Source organism: Mirounga leonina, unplaced genomic scaffold (genome assembly GCF_011800145.1).
Source record: "Mirounga leonina isolate KUSES-001 unplaced genomic scaffold, KU_Mleo_1.0 Mir_53, whole genome shotgun sequence".
NCBI lineage: Eukaryota > Metazoa > Chordata > Mammalia > Carnivora > Phocidae > Mirounga > Mirounga leonina.
The window spans coordinates 5877252-5895413 of NW_023270807.1; the positions used below are offsets into that span (position 1 = coordinate 5877252).

General features: G+C 39.8%; 1 protein-coding gene across 1 annotated transcript in view; it reads left to right on the top strand.

Moving 5' to 3' along the window:
- DNAH8 (dynein axonemal heavy chain 8) overlaps window positions 1-18162 on the top strand; it is a 397226-nt gene that overhangs the window by 240193 nt on the left and 138871 nt on the right. The window contains exons 61-63 of the mRNA XM_034991238.1: window positions 368-490; window positions 2480-2610; window positions 7144-7297. Of these exons, the coding sequence (XP_034847129.1) occupies window positions 368-490; window positions 2480-2610; window positions 7144-7297 (408 nt within the window). The remainder of the gene's footprint in view (window positions 1-367; window positions 491-2479; window positions 2611-7143; window positions 7298-18162) is intronic.

Consider the following 18162-nt stretch of genomic DNA (forward strand, 5'->3'; position numbering starts at 1 on the left):
GAACGTATCTCCATTAGGTTTTTATTTTTATTTTTTAAAAAGAGTTTATTTATTTATTTATTTGAGAGAGAGAGAGTGCGAGGTGGGGAGGAGCAGAAGAGGAGGGAGAAGGAGGGGAAAGAATCTTAAGTGGACTCCGTTTTGAGTGTGGAAACTGATGCAGGGCTTGATCTCACCATCCTGAGATCACGACCTGAGTTGAAACCAAGAGTTGGCACTTAACCGCCTGAGCCACCCAGGTGCCCCTAAATTAGGTGTTGTTTTTTTTTTTTTTTAAATTAGAATTATTTTTGAGAGCCTTTACAATTGCTGCTTTCATAGATTTTGGCTCTTAAATTATTATTTTTTTCTCTCTCTGCACCCACAGGTCCCATCCTTTGACTTTCTGTCTGAAAAACTCCAGTTCTACCAGAGACAGTTCAATGAAATCATTAGAGGAACATCTCTTGATCTAGTGTTTTTTAAAGATGCAATGACTCATCTTATTAAGGTTCTAACTATTGACTCTTTGCTGACATAAATAGATCATGTAAAAATTGGGTAAATTTCATAGACAGATGTTTTGAGAGAAGAAATCTATAGTTTCAGATAGTGTATAGAAGCATGTCCATAGGGTGGATCAGTTCACGGTCTCAGGAGACAAAGACTTAATCAGAAACCCCTTAGCTAAATCGAAATAAGTTAATCAGTGAAAGACAAGTATCATATGATCTCACTGATATGAGGAATTCTTAATCTCAGGAAACAAACTGAGGGTTGCTGGAGTGGTGGGGGGTGGGAGGGTATTGCATGGAGCACTGGGTGTTATATGCAAACAATGAATCATGGAACATTACATCAAAATCTAATGATATATGGTGACCAACATAACATAATAAAATCAAATTAAAAAAAAAAGAAACTCCTTAGCTGAATCCACATACAGGACAGCAAATGCTTTTCAAGGGCTAATTGATGGGTTTTGTATTCAGAGCTGTTGACACGTCGAATCAGTTTTTCCTTTCTAGAAAGTAAGCTAGAGAACCCTGTGAAGAAATAGTCCCTCTTCAAATTTTATTTTGATATAATGGGAATCCTGTTCCCTTCCCCATGGAGGAAAACTTGATGCTTTTTAAAAATGTCAATTTCATGATTGGCTTACAGATTATGGGCGAACTGATGAGGAAGGAATAAGGTGGATGCACAGGACTGGTTTAAAAACAGAAACCAGTTAGAGACAACACCCAGAGGAGCATGGTTTGATCCAAGTCTGAAAGGCTACAGAAAAGAGCCATTTGTTTGTGTCATGTATAGATTGAAAAGGAGTTTCTACGGGAAGTCTGAACACAGTGTCAGGAGGTTTGATAGAGAGGCAACTTGCTCTGTGTTTTTTTTTTTTTTTTAAGATTTTATTTATTTATTTGACAGAGAGAGACACAGCGAGAGAGGGAACACAAGCAGGGGGAGGGTCAGAGGGAGAAGCAGGCTCCACGCAGAGCAGGGAGCCTGATGTGGGACTTGATCCCAGGACCCTGGGATCATGACCTGAGCCGAAGGCAGCCGCTCAACTGACTGAGCCACCCAGGCGCCCCAACTTGCTCTGTGTTTATTATACGTTCGTCTTCCCCAAAGTTGGTGACTTTCCAGATGTCCTAGGGCTGTTTCACATTCATCTACTCAACAAGTAGTTATTGAGTACTCACTGTGGCAAGGTCTTGGGGGCCTAGGACCCAAGTGATTAACATATTAAAAAATATAATGATAGAATTAATGTAAAGTGTTTTTACTATCTGCCACCTGTAAAACTTCCATTTAAAAAAAAAAAACTTTTTCGTGGTGATAATGAATTTAGTGATCCATCTAGACTTTCATCTTAATCAGTGATATTAATGTAAAAGGCAGTTTTTTAGCAATGTCTTCAATTGGCCTGCATATGAGGTGAACCACAATTCCAGCCTTATCCTTATTGAGGAAATCAGCCATAGAAAAGCAACACAAGGCTAAAGTCTAAGTCTTTTTCTACAAATGCCTTCTTGCCTCCCTTTGTAAGTAGACTTTTGGTACTTAAAATTTTTTTTTCATTGGCAGAGATACAATACAGGTAGTATTCATTGTAGAGCTAGGTGTCTATCTAGTTCAGTGTGTTAGACTGAATAATAAGCAGACAATCCTAAACTTTCTGCAAATTGGGAAGAGCAGCTCCATCATGCACTGAGTTCAAAAATAATAAAATTACACACACACACACACACACAGAATGGCTTTGAAATAGGAGATAGGAAAGCCCATTTGTTCTCTCTTTGATGATGGGCAAGGAAAAGAATTTGAGTTGACTATATCAATAGGAGACATTAACTTAAAAAAACTCTGACATATCCCATTAAAAGAAAAAGTCTAACGTAGTCTACAAGCATATGTTCAAAATTGGACTCATGTGGTGCAAGAAAATGTGAAGAGTTGAATTCTATTTTTAAATACATACCATTTTATTTCCAAACAGATTTCACGAATAATTCGAACATCATGTGGAAATGCACTGCTGGTGGGTGTCGGTGGTTCAGGAAAACAAAGTCTTTCGAGATTGGCCTCTTTTATAGCTGGATATCAAATATTCCAGATTACATTAACCAGGTAAGGTGAAATAAAACACAGCAATATATTTTTCTATTATTAATTTCTCTGAAGTAAAATGTTCACTTAAAAAATACAACAATTTGGTATATTTTTTAAGCTAACTTTTTATTTAAGTGTAAATTATTTAAGGAGATGTACACAAATCATGGGTGTTACAAAGTAAGTATACCTCGGTCATTAGCCTACAGATGAAGAAATAAAATATCAGCACCCCAGAAGCCCCCCTTCAAGTCCTATCCCAGTCATTACCCTCCCAAGGTTCACCATATTCTGACTTCTAAACCCACTTAATTTTACCTATTCTTGAACTTTCTATCCATCAAATGCTATGGGATCTACTCTTTTGTGTCCAGGTTCTGTTGCTTGTATTATGTTCGGGAGTTTCATCCATGATGCTGCATGTACCCATAGTTTGTTCATTCTTATTGCTGTATAGACCTCCACTTTCTCACATATTACCACAATTTGTTACCCGTTGTGCTGTTGATGAATATTTGTGGGGATTTTTTGGCAAGTAGAGCTGTAATGAATATTCTTGCACATGACGGAGTGTACTTCCGGAGATAGAACTGCTGGGTATGGAGTGTACATATATTCAGCTTTAGTCCATCTGGAGAATTGTTTTCCACAGTGGTTCTACTTACACTTCCACCAACGGTTCATGAGGGTCTCAGTTGCTCCTCATCCTGGTGCACCTTTGGCACCGTGAGTCTTTCTCACTTTAGCAATTCTGGTGGATGGGTAGTGGTATGTCTCTGTGGCTTCCGTTTGCATTTTCCATGGCGAATGTTGAGCACATTTTCACCTCTTATTGGCCATTTGGACAGTCTCTTTTGTGAAATATCTGTGTTATTCCTTTGTTGCTTCTTTTTTTTTTCAATTAGGGTGTGATTCTTTCTCTTATCGATTTTTAGGAGTTCTCTATATATATGTTTTGGATATAATTTTGTTGTCAGAGTGTGTACTACATATATCTTCTCCAAGTCGTTGGCTTGCCTTTTCACTCCCGGTGGATTTTACTTTTTTTTTTTTTTAAGATTTTATTTATTTATTTGAGGGGGGGGGAATGCATGAGCATGCACGCATGAGTAGTGGGGAGGGGCAGAGGGAGAGGGAGAAGCAGACTCTCCACTGAGCAGGGAACCCCCACTCAGAACTTGATCCCAGGACCCTGAGATAATGACCTGAGTCAAAGGCAGATGCTTAACCAACTGAGCCACCCATGTGCCCCTTGGTGGATCTTTTATTTTATTTTATTATTATTTTTATGTCTAGGCTACATTTTTTTATTATGTTCAATTAGCCATCTTAAGTTATCAATTTTTTTTTATTTTAGTGCTCTTTGTATTCTGTTAAAAAATATTTGTTTACCTTTGTTTACCTATGAAGATATTCTCCTGTGATTTCATTTGCATTTGCAAATAAAATGTACTTTTTTTACATATAGAATTATAACCCATCTAGAATTTATTTTCTTCTAAAATCTGAGGTAGGAGTTAAGATTGTATTTTTCAATATAGATATCCAATCACTCCAACTCCATTATTGAAAAGGTCATGTTTTTCCTGACACATTACAGTGTCATTTCTTCCCCATCAATCAACTGATGATGTCTGTGATTATAGTCTGTTCCACTGATTTAATTATCTTTGTACTATTACCAACTGTCTTAATTACTGTAGTTTTTTTAAAATGTTTTATTTATTTATTCATGAAAGTCAGAGAGAGAGAGAGAGAGAGAGAGAGGCAGAGGCAGAGGGAGAAGCAGGCTCCCCACTTAGCAGGGAGCCCGATGCAGGACTCGATTCCGGGGCCCTGGGATCACGACCCGAGCCGAAGGCAGACACTTAACCATCTGAGCCACCCAGGTGCCCACTGTAGTTTTAATATATCTTGAACAACTTTGTTGTTCTTCTTCAGGACTGTCTTGAATATTTGGCCTTTTGTAGTTCCTCATAAATTTTAGGTCACTTTTTAAATTAACAATTTATACACAATACATATATAAAAAATATAACAGGGTACAAATTACAAGAGCAGTTAAAAAAATATGAAGCATCAAATATCTAGAGGTTAATTAAATTAATTAGTTGTCAACCTTTAAAAATTGGGAGGTTTCACACACACACACACACACACACACACAAAGGATTTCTGACTTCTCTTGACACAGTTGGAAGATCTGGCAACACTGTGCCTACGTTCCCAGGTGCCTAGACCTAAGCAACATGCCTCCTTAGATGGGACATACAGTCCTCCAGTTTACCAGAGTGTTAACAGTATTTTCTTGTTTTCTGTATTCTTGATGCTCTGGCACTGGGGTCCTGCTGACTGCCCCTCCCAGGGCAAGCCAGTTCTTAGAGACAGCTAATGGCTTGCTCCAGTAGTGTGCCTTTCATAGGTAAACCAACCACTCCAGAGCTCATATGCTGAACCACCACGTCTATCTGGCTTCCTCCACCAGGAAGCAATATTGCTCTGCTCTAATCACCCAAGAGCCAAGGACCAGTAACTAGGGACAGCATCTATGTCCTGGGGCCCGTTGAAATTATTCAAACAAGCCAATCCTAAATCTGCTTAGCCTGCCTACCTTTGCCTTTCTCATGGAAACCACAGTAAAGGCTATTGCCCTGGGTTGCTGTCCTTCCACATCTTGACTGACTCTGAAGCTTCCCCATGCAGCCCTATGTGGTGTGGCATATCCCCTCCTGTTTCTCGGGATCTGTGAGTATAGGCTTCTTCCTTCATGACAGTCCTTTCCATGTCTGTGTGTCTTACCATACCTGACTAAAAAGCTTCCTGGAAACATTTTAAAACAGCAGGGAAGGTGAAGGGAAGGAGAGAGAAGTCAGAGGGGACAATTTAAAGTAGGACTTTATAGTCCCTAGTATATTGATAGGACTTAGCAACTGATCGGATATCGGGTGAAGAGGAGGAAAGAAGAAAGTCTAGAATGACACACCTAGTTTCTCTAGTGGTATTTATCACACTGCACTGTAAAAATGCTTGTTCACTCCTCTATCTCCTTCACTAGGCTGTAAGCAACCTGAGGATGGACCATCGTAACCTTTGTCCTATCTACCATTACTATCAAGTGGGTTCTTTTAACCAACACATAAAAATACGTGTTGAACAAATAAACAAATGACCAGTTTTAAGAGGGGGGTGGTGGGTAAAATGAGAATTCAGTCCAGTACATGCAGAGAGTGAGATGTTTGCAGAACACACAGTTTCCGTAGTTCATTAGACTCATGGGTGTGGAGTTCAGGAGTGGCTGGCTCCTGGAGATGTCAGCACAGAAGTCTCAGTGGAGAGAACAATTTTAAGGTAACAAGGAGCATGAGTAGGGCACATAGCGAGAAGAAAAGATGGCTAAGGGAAGAATGCTGGGGTCTGCCAACATAGAGGAAGGGGACTTGCTTGCAAGAGAGTGAGAAGTAGAGGCAAGGCAAAGAGGAGGAAATCCAGAGTGGTTTCCAGAAACCAAACTACATCTCAGCAAATCTTACCAGTTTCTCCTTCTAACGAATGACCCCTTTGGCAATTATTTTGAAAGGCATGTATATTTTCCCTTCAATGGAGTTCCTTTTGCCCAAGTCTACAAGACATTTTACGGTAGTGCCACTCAGAAGGGGATAACTGGTCCTCCTAGATTAAAATCAGCTATTTATTCATCTGAGTGCCCTAAACCGAGTCATCTCTAATGCCCACTGCAGCTTTTACAAACAGATATTATCTTCATTTTGCAGAGGAGGAAACAGAAGCTGAGGAATGTAAAGGAACATTTCCAAAGCTGCAGAATGGGGATTTGAACACAGGTCCTTCTGGTTCTAATGCCTGTGGCTTACAGACAACTCCCTATGACTTGCACCATACAGCCTCTTTCAAGTGAGGATGTCTGTGTTGTCAATTTACTCATGAGGATTTATACACAACACTTCAGAAAATGTCTGCTTTATTTCTGCACATCACATCATCTCCAGGAGCATATATATTTAGTAGGAAACACAGTAAACAGAAAAGCAAAGACCACGATCTTCTTGTCATAAGCTGTAACTACATAATTATAACATTTCAATTATTTATATCACATTGCATAATGATGTTCTTCTGTAGGCTGTCTCTGTATTTAGCCACTTAATGAGATACACAAATTACCACTATATATAATTTATTGCTAATTTTATTTATAATTTATCTTGACTTTCTTACCAATCCAAACTCATCCAAGTTTCAGATTAGTTTTAAATATTATACGTATATTCACTTGGGCAAAATCTGTTGTGGAAGACTGTCAGCTTGCTGAGAATAAAAGTTCATTTCTGAATTTCTAATTACAAAACATACTTGCTTTGAACAGTAACATAACTATTTCACTCTAACCTCTGTGTTTTTTAGCAGGCACTCTTACTTAATATCTCTTGGGGCAGGTGCAGAGTATGCTCTAATTACCATGGGTTATATTGTCTTCTGAGACAAATTATGACTACATATATTTATAAATTTTAAATTTCCTACCATCCTTTTTAGGTCTTATAATGTGAATAATCTAACAGATGACTTAAAAGGTCTGTACAAAGTTGCTGGTGCTGATGGAAAAGGTATCACCTTCATCTTTACAGACAATGAAATAAAAGATGAGGCATTTCTAGAATATCTTAACAACCTGTTATCTTCAGGAGAGGTAGGTCTCAAAAGTAGAGAAAAAGCTCATATTTTAAAAATGTAAATTATATTTGGACAGAAAAAGCAGCAATCCTTCACAAGTGAGGCCACTTAACATTCATTTTTCATTTTAGAAATGATTAATATGTAAGACATGGTAGATTTTTGTTTAAAACTACCTGTGAGAAATGAATGCTGTCCACCTCCAGATTTTTTGTATGCTTTGTTCCATTTTAAATATGATTGCTTACTTATTTCATCAGTCTTCAATTTGGTCCTGTAATTTATTTTAGAAGAATCACACTATCTATCTAACAGTCAGGAGTATAAAAGAGAGGAAAGAGTTCTGCCAGCTCTAAGCAGATGTTTGGTCATCACTTTTGACACCACCTCTGTCAGCACTCCCATGATCACTCACATGATTGGTTCTTCATTAGAAGGACTCATGGGACTCAACATCCAGTTGTACTCATGTCTAAGATTTATGGCAGCAACACAACAAGGATTCACAGCCAGATCAATATAGAAAAAGACACATCAGGTGGAATCTGGAGAAATCCATGTGCAGGCTTCCTGTGTTCTCACCAAAAGGGTCATACAGAATGTGCATCCCCTCCAGTGGTGAAGTGCAGTCACTCATATGCTGTGTTTCCATTCAGGGAACCCTGTTGGAGATTCCGAGTTCAGCAGTTTTACTGGGGGCTGGTCTGGTTGTCCCTCCCTGCCTAGACACTACTGCCAAAACTCCAGACTCCCAGAAGGAAAGCAGATGTTCACCATATATCACAATGTTTGTGTAAACAGTCCAGGCACAGAACAACCTTTTCAATTAGTAATGGAGGAGACATTCAAAAACCAAGTTCCCAGACGACGGCCAAGTGCTAGCCCTGCAAGCATACTCTTCTCAAAATCGGGCTCACTGTGTTAACTCTTCCCTGCTCAGTGGTGTCTATCAATGCTTGCTGCTGCATGAGCTACTTAACTACCTTGGAAAGAGGACTTCTGCACCATGGTGGCAGAGGAAAATCCTGAATTCACCTCCTCCCATGGCAGCACCAAATCTACATCTATATATGGATTATTTCCCTCTGAAAAAGATCCGAAAACTAGATAAGTTGCTTCTCCACAACAAAGGATAAAAAGGCCACATCAAGATAGGTAGGAGAGACACAGTCTTGCCAAAAACCTCACCCTCAGCACAGTGACATGCAATAGGGAGGGCTCTCACAAATAAGGAGTGAGGGGTTGGTGCCTCACATCAGGCACCCCAGCCCCTGGAATATATACCAGAGAGACAAGCCCCCCAAATCTCTGGCTTAGAATACCAATGGGGCAAAAAAAAAAAAAAAACAGAAAAAGAAAAAGAAAAAGAAAAGAAAACCAATGGGGCTGACATCTAGTGACCCAAAATGCTATAAGAAAGTGAGATTCACTACTAAAGGGCTTCCAGTATAGTCTTATCCCAAGACCCAGCCAAGCAAACAAACAAACAAACAAAAAACCCCAGCACTTTGAAAAATGCCTACATTGTATGTGAGGAAGATTCATTTGCTAATCTTAAAGTATCAACTGGAAGGGTCAGGGGACAGTTGAAACTCTCCCCAGAGATGGAGTTGCTGGTGGATGCCAGTTTTGCACTTTCTACCTACCCTGCTTGCACAGGTGAGCAAGCTTGGACAAAGCATCCTCCTGCCACCTTACTAAGACAGGCAGGGGAGAGTGAGTAGTCAGTACTATCCCACTACCTTGTTGAAGTTGGAAAGCATGGGTGGTTGTGGCACTCCCCTGCTCCCTGGCTGGGGCAGGTGAGCATGAATGTGGCATTCACCTGCTCCCTAGGTAAGGTCAGCAAGCATGGGTGGCTGTGACACTCCCTTTCCTTGGCTGGGGCTGGCGAGTGCAAAAGATGGAAACATTCTTCTACTCCAGTCTACAGCTGGTGCATACACTCAAATAAGACACTCACTTGCTGCAGTCCTGAAGCCCATGGGAGCATGCAGTTAAAATATTTTCTGGCTGCTTTTCTGAAGTTGGCAAGTATGCTCCTCTTATACACTCTCCAACTGCCTAGTTAAAGCCAGCAGGCACAGGCAATCTACATGGGGATGCCCCTTGATTGGCTCATGCTGGTGGCCAAGGGGACTGGCATTCCTGAGCTCCACAGGAATGTAACAGTTGGAAAGACATTTCTTGGCAGGCCACCACCCCCAGGACACTGCACAGACAGCAGACTGAAACACAACCCCAGTCTTCCCGTGAAAAAGGCCTATTTACTTAGGTTGGAGCTTCTGCCAGAGGGACAGGCTTTAGGTTTCCCACACATCTAGAGGGTGAGGAGACACTCAAAGGGAATGTAAGCAGGAAGACACCATCCTTCCACAAACCCTTGGCCTTGTTATAGCTCAACAAGACCTCCTGGAAAGGAGTTTATATATTTGTCTGGAGCCCCAACTTTTGTGATCTGGAGAGACTTCCTAGCCTGGAGGACAGCAGGGATTATGACTGGGGCTATACAGGACTGTATGTATTTGCATAAAAACTGTTGCCTGAGGTTCTAGATTCTAATCAACCTAAAACTAGGTACTAAATGAGATTCCTCCCCCTTGGAACACTGACTGGTCTTGGTGCACCCTCAGCAACAGGGGCATATCAATAATAAATCAGGTGGTTTGGATGATCAAAAAGCTATGTGACACAACCAAGAGCTAGGGCAAAGTTGAATAAGATCCATCACCTACATAAGACCACTTCTTCAAGACTAGGAGAGGTAGCTGTTTGCCTCATAGAAACAAACAGAGAGAGTCAAGCAAAATGAAGAAACAGAGAAATATGTTCCAAATGAAAGACAAAAACCTCAGAAAAGACCTTGATGATATGGAGATAAGTGATCTACCTGATAAGGGATTCAAAGTAATGGTCCTAAAGATGCTTACTGAACTCATGAGGGGAATGGATGAACAGACTGAAAACTTTAATAAAGATACTGACAACATAAGAAAGTACCAAATAGAGGTCACAGAGCTGAAGAATTACAACAACTGAACTGAAAAAATACACAGGAAGAGTTCAACAGCAGACTGGAAGAAGTGAAACAGATCAGCAAGCTGGAAGACAAAGTAATGAAAATCAGACAGAGCAGCAAAAAGAAAAAAAAATTTAATGAAGATAACTTAAGGGATATATGGGACAACCTCAAGTGGAATAAAATTTGCATTGTGGGGGCCCCAAAGGAGAAGAGAGAGAAAAAGGGAGACAAAACTTATTTGAAGAAATAATGGCTGAAAAGTTGCCTAATCTGGGGAAGGAAACAGACATCCAGGGCCAGGAAGCCCTGAGTTCCAAATAAAATGAACCCAAGATATTCACGTCAGGACACATTATAATTAAAATGTCAAAGGTTAAAGATAAAGAGAGAATCTTAAGAGCAACAAGAGAAAAAAATTGTTACAGATAAGGGAAAATTCCATAAAGTTATCAGCTGATTTTCCAGCAGAAATCTTGCAGGCCAGAAGTGAGTGGCACAATATATTCAAAGTGCTAAAAGGAAAAAATACTTCCAACCAAGAATACTCTATCCAGCAAAGTTACTATTCAGAACTGAAAGAGAGATAAATAGTTTTTCAGGTTAGTAAAAGCTAAAGGAGTTCATCTCTACTAAACCAGCTTTACAAGAAATGTTAAAAGAACTTCTTTATGCTGAAAAGAAATGGCACTAATTAATAGCAAGAAAGCACAGAAAAATAAAAATATATAGTAAAGGGAATGGATTAATCACTTATCAAACTACTAAAACTACTATGAAGGTAGTAAAGGTAAAGGTGATAAAATTAACTAAAATGATAATAATCAGTTAAGGGATATAAAAAGATGTAAAATGTGACATCAAAAACATAAAATGTGGGGGAAAGTAATAAAACTGTAGAATTTTGGAGTGTATTGAAATTTAAGTTTCTATCAAATTAAAATAGTTAAATATATAAAATGATAAAGTGAAGCTGCAGTAACAACAAAGCAAAAACTTATAGTAAACACTCAAAAGAAAATGAGCAAGGAATCAAAACATAACACTGAAGAAAGTAATCAAACCAGAAGGGATGAGAGAAAGAGAAGAAGAAAGGAACAGAAGGGAACTATGAAAGCAGCCAAAAAACAATTAACAAAATGGCACTGAGTACATACCCATCAAAAAACTACTTTAAATTTAAGTGGACTAAATTATCTAATCAAAGATAAAGGTGGCTGAATGGATTAAAAAAAAAAAAAATCTATCTATGTGCTGCCTACAGAGACCCACTTCAGAAGTAAGGACACAGACTGACAGTGAAGGGACGGAAAAAGAGATCCCATGCAAATAGAAATGAAAAGAAAGCTGGTATAGCTGTATTCAGATCAGACAGAATACACTTTAAAACAAAGACAGTAACAAAAGACAAAGAAGGCACTATATAATGATAAAGAGTCAATCCAGAAAGGAGATATAACATCTACAAATGTATACGAACCAAACATAGGAGCACCAAAATATATAAAACAAATATTAACAGATCTAGAAGGAGAAATTAACGGCAATGAAATAATAGTAGGGGACTTTAACTAAACCCCACTTACATCAATGGATAGATCATCAAGATAGAAAATCATTAAGGAAATATCAGCCTTAAACAATATGCTAGACTATGTGGATTTATTAGATATACATATAGGACATTCCATCCCAAAACAGCAGAACACACACTCTTCTCAAGTACACATGGAACATTCTCAAGGGTAGATCATATGTTAGGCCACAAAACAAGTCTTTTTTTTTTTTTTTTTTTTTTTGACAGAGAGAGACACAGCGAGAGAGGGAACACAAGCAGGGGGAGTGGGAGAGGGAGAAGCAGGCTTACATCCCAGGACCCTGGGATCATGACCTGAGCCGAAGGCAGATGCTTAACGACTGAGCCACCTAGGCGCCCTGACCACAAAACAAGTCTTAATGAATTCCAGAAGATTGAAGTCATATTAAGCATCTTTTTAGACCACAATTGTATGACACTAAGAATCAATTATAAGAAGAAAACTGCAAAGACTACAAATAAGTGGAGATTAAACAACATGTTACTGAATAATTACTGGATCATAGAAGAAATCAAAGGAGAAATAAAAAAATACCTAGAATAAATGAAAACATATATGACATACCAAAACATGCAGTACAGCAAAAGTGGTTTTTAGAAGGAAGTTCATAGCAATATCGGCCTACCTCAAGAAACAAGAGAGGCAAGATGGCGGAGGAGTAGGAGACCTGGATTTCGTCTCCTCTCAGGAATTCAGCTGAATAGGGATCAAACCGTTCTGAACACCTACAAACCCAACAGGAGATCGAAGAAAGGAATAGCAACAACTCTCTGAACAGAAAAGTGACCACTTTCTGGAAGGTAGGACGTGCGGAGAAGTGAATCCGAGGCGATATTCGGGAGGATAGACGGCGGGGGAGGGGGCCTCCGTCGGCCGCTTCTGGCAAGTGATAGAGCCGCGGAGCACAAAATCGGAACTTTTAAAAGTCGGCTCCGCTGAGGGACGTCACTCTGGTGGCTAAGCGGGGGGTGGAACCCTCCGGGACAGTGTGGTCTCAGGACCCTCGGGGTCACAGAAATGCCGGGGGTGCCTGAGTGCGGCAGAGCTCCCAGGTGACGGAGCAGGGAAGCCGGCTGCAGAGGCGGAGCCCAGGCGCGGGCTCTCAGCTCGGGGTGGCCATGAACCGTGATCCGCGGCACAGTCGGGCCCCTGCTCCTCCAGCAGGGACCCAACAAGTGGCAGATCCGGGGAGACTCACCTTCCTCCCCCGGGAGGAGCCGCGCGGGAGCGCACCGCAGGGATCTGCTGGGTTTGGAGACTCCACCCGGGGTCGGGTGCCAGAGATAGAGGCATGCGGTCACGGGCCGGGCGAGCATGGAGTGCGGCCGGAGACCGGGGAGACGGGAGTGACTGACGGCTTTTCTCTAGGGGGCTCACTGAGGAGCGGGGCCCCAAGTTCTCGGCTCCTCCGGGGCAGAGATTGGGAGGCCGCCATTTTCACTCTCCGCCTCCAAAGCTGGACGGAAAGCTCGCAGGGAACAAAAGCCCCGGAGAGCAAACCCGAGCAGATTCCTTAGCCGGGAGGGGGCAAGGGCGGGGCACTTCCGCCTCCGGCAGAGACATTTGGAAACCACGGCAACAGGCCCCTCCCCAGAAGATCAGCGAGAACAGCCAGCCAAGACCAAGTTTACCGATCAATGAGAGTGGCAGAACTCCAGCGCTAGGGACTACTGCACATAGAATTCACGGCTTTTTTACCATGATTCTTTAGTCTTTCAAAGTTAATTTTTTTTTAACTGTCGTTTTTTTTCTTTTTGAATTTTTCTTTTTCACTTTTTCAACCAACATCTTATCAATCCCTTTTTTTAAAAAAAAACATTTTTATTTTTCATTTTTAGAGTCATATTCTATCCCTTCATAGTAGTTACCCATATTTTTGGCTTATATATATAAGTTGTTCTCTCTTTAAAATTTTGAGATAGTTTCTTCTAACAGATCAAAATATACCCTGAATCTCTAGTATATGGTGTTTTCTATTCCCCTGCCTGATCACATCCTCTCCCTTTTTTTTCTTTTTTCTTTTTTTAAATCCTCTTCTTTCTTTTTTCAAACAACTTCTTATCAATTCCTTTTATAAAATTTTTTATAATTTCCATCTTTACAGTCATATTCCATCCCTTCATCATATCAACCCTTATTTTTGTACATATGTAAGTTTTTCTTTCTTTAAAATTCTGGGAGGCACTTTCTTCTAAAAGACCAAAATACACCCCAAATCTAGTGTGTGGCACTGATCTATATACCAGCCTGATCATATTTGATCACATTCTGGTTTTGTTGTTGTTGTTGTTGTTTTGTTTTGTTTGTTTTTGTTTTTATCTTTATCTTTTTCTTTTTCTTTTTTTTCTTTCTCTTTTTTCTCTCTTTCCCTTTCTTTTCCCACTGCTTCAGGTCTTTTCTGATTTGTTTAGAGTATATTTTCTGGGGACGTTGTTACTCTGCTAGCATTTTGTTCTCTCATTAATCTATTTTCCTCTGCACAAAATGACAAGACAGAAAAAATCACCTCAACAAAAAGAACAAGAGGTAGTACCAACTGCCAGGGACCTACTCAATACGGACATTAGTACGATGTCAGATCTAGAGTTCAGAATCATCACTTTAAAGATACTAGCTGGGCTTGAAAAAAATATGGAAGTTATTAGAGAAACCCTTTCTGGAGAAATAAAAGAACTAAAATCCAACCAAGTAGAAATCAAAAAGGCTATTAATGAGGTGCGATCAAAAATGGGGGCACTAACTGCTAGAAGAAATGCGGCAGAAGAGAGAATCAGTAATATAGAAGATGAAATGATGGAAAATAAAGAAGCTGAGAAAAAGAGAGATAAACAACTACTGGATCACGAGGGCAGAATTCGAGAGATAAGCGATACCATAAGACGAAACAACATTAGAATAATTGGGATTCCAGAAGAAGAAGAAAGAGAGAGAGGGGCAGAAGGTATAATGGAGCAAATTATAGCAGAGAACTTCCCTAATTTGGGGAAGGAAACAGGCATGAAAATCCAGGAAGCACAGAGAACCCCCCTCAAAATCAATAAAAAATAGGTCAACACCCCGACATCTAATAGTAAAACTTAGGAGTCTCATAGACAAGGAGAAAATCCTGAAAGCAGCTCGGGAGAAGAGATATGTAAGCTACAATGGTAGAAACATTAGATTGGCAACAGACCTATCCACAGAGACCTGGCAGGCCAGAAAGGACTGGCAGGATATATTCAGAGCACTAAATGAGAAAAATATGCAGCCAAGAATACTATATCCAGCTAGGCTGTCATTGAAAATAGAAGGAGAGATAAAAAGCTTCCAGGACAAACAAAAACTAAAGGAATTTGCAAACACAAAACCAGCCCTACAGGAAATCTTGAAAGGGGTCCTCTAAGCAAAGAGAGAGCCTAAAAGCAACATAGACCAGAAAGGAACACAGACAATATACAGTAACAGTCACCTTACAGGCAATACAATGGCACTAAATTCTTATCTTTCAATAGTTACCCTGAATGTGAATGGGCTCAATGCCCCAATCAAAAGACACAGGCTATCAGACTGGATTAAAAAACAAGACCCATCGATATGCTGTCTGCAAGAGACTCATTTTAGAACCAAAGACACCCCCAGATTGAAAGTGAGGGGGTGGAAAACAATTTACCATGCTAATGGACACCAAAAGAAAGCTGGGGTGGCAATCCTTATATCAGACAAATTAGATTTTAAACCAAAGACTGTAATAAGAGATGAGGAAGGACACTATATCCTACTGAAAGGATCTATCCAACAAGAAGATCTAACAATTATAAATATCAATGCCCCTAACATGAGAGCAGCCAAGTATATAAGGCAATTAATAACAAAAGCAAAGAAACACATCGACAACAATACAATAATAGTGGGGGACTTTAACACCCCCCTCACTGAAATGGACAGATCATCTAAGCAAAAGATCAACAAGGAAATAAAGACTTTAAATGACACACTGGACCAAATGGACTTCACAGACCTATTCAGAACATTCCACCCCAAAGCAACGGAATACACATTCTTCTCTAGTGCCCATGGAACATTCTCCAGAATAGATCACATCCTAGGTCATAAATCAGGTCTCAACTGGTACCAAAAGATTGGGATCATTCCCTGCCTATTTTCAGACCACAATGCTTTGAAACTAGAACTCAATCACAAGAGGAATGTCGGAAAGAACTCAAATACATGAAAAGGCTAAAGAGCATCCTACTGAAGAATGAATGGGTCAATCAGGAAATTAAAGAAGAATTAAAAAAAATACATGGAAACCAATGAAAATGAAAACACAACTGTTCAAAATCTTTGGGATGCAGCAAAGGCAGTCCTAAGAGAAAAGTATATAGCAATACAAGCCTTCCTCAAGAAACAAGAAAGGTCTCAAGTACACAACCTAACCCCACACCTAAAGGAGCTGGAGACAGAACAGCAAATAAAGCCTAAACCCAAAGGAGAAGAGAAATAATAAAGATCAGAGTAGAAATCAATGAAATAGAAACTAAAAGAACAGTAGAACAGATCAACGAAACTAGGAGCTAGTTCTTTGATAAACCCCTGGCCAGACTTATCCAAAAGAAAAGAGAAATGACCCAAATCAACAAAATCATGAATGAAAGAGGAGAGATCACAACCAACACCAAAGAAATACAAACAATTATAAGAACATATTATGAGCAACTCTATACCAGCAAATTAGATAACCTGGAAGAAATGGAGGCATTCCTAGAGATGTATCAACTACCAAAACCGAACCAGGATGAAATAGAAAACCTGAACAGACCTATAACCACTAAGGAAATTGAAGCAGTCATCAAAAATCTCCCAAAAAACAAAAGCCCAGGGCCAGATGGCTTCCCAGGGGAATTCTACCAAACATTTCAAGAAGAATTAATACCTATTCTTCTGAAACTGTTCCAAGAAATAGAAATGGAAGGAAAACTTCCAAACTCATTTTATGAGGCCAGCATTACCTTGATCCCAAAACCAGACAAAGACCCCATCAAAAAGGAGAATTACAGACCAATATCCCTGATGAACATGGATGCAAAAATTCTCACCAAAATACTAGCCAATAGGATCCAACAGTACATTAAAAGGATTATTCACCATGGCCAAGTGGGATTTATCCCTGGGCTGCAAGGTTGGTTCAACATCCGCAAATCAATCAACGTGATACAATACATTAACAAAAGAAAGAACAAGAATCATATGATCCTCTCAATAGATGCAGAAACAGCTTTTGACAAATTACAGCATCCTTTCTTGATCAAAACTCTTCAGAGTATAGGGATAGAGGGTACATACCTCAATATCATAAAGCCATCTATGAAAAACCTACAGCGAATATCATTCTCAATGGGGAAAAACTGAGAGCTTTCCCCCTAAGGTCAGGAACGCGGCAGGGATGTCCACTATCACCACTGCTATTCAACATAGTATTGGAAGTCCTAGCCACAGCAATCAGACAACAAAAAGAAATAAAAGGCATCCAAATCGGCAAAGAAGAAGTCAAACTCTCACTCTTTGCAGATGATATGATACTTTATGTGGAAAACCCCAAAGACTCCACCCCAAAACTGCTAGAACTCATACAGGAATTCAGTAAAGTGGCAGGATATAAAATCAATGCACAGAAGTCAGTGGCATTCCTATACACCAACAACAAGACAGAAGAAAGAGAAATTAAGGAGTCTATCCCATTTACTATTGCACCCAAAACCATAAGATACCTAGGAATAAATCTAACCAAAGAGACAAAGGATCTGTACTCAGAAAACTATAAAATACTCATGAAAGAAATTGAGGAAGACACAAAGAAATGGAAAAACGTTCCATGCTCATGGATTGGAAGAACAAATATTGTGAAGATGTCAATGCTACCTAGAGCAATCTACATATTCAATGCAATCCCCATCAAAATACCATCCACTTTTTTCGAAGAAATGGAACAAATAGTCCTAAAATTTGTATGGAACCAGAAAAGACCCCGCATAGCCAGAGGAATGTTGAAAAAGAAAAGCAAAGCCAACGGCATCACAATTCCGGACTTCCAGCTCTATTACAAAGCTGTCATCATCAAGACAGCATGGTACTGGCACAAAAACAGACACATAGATCAATTGAACAGAATGGAGAGCCCAGAAATGGACCCTCAACTCTATGGTCAACTCATCTTTGACAAAGCAGGAAAGAATGTCCAATGGAACAAAGACAGTCTCTTCAACAAATGGTGTTGGGAAAATTGGA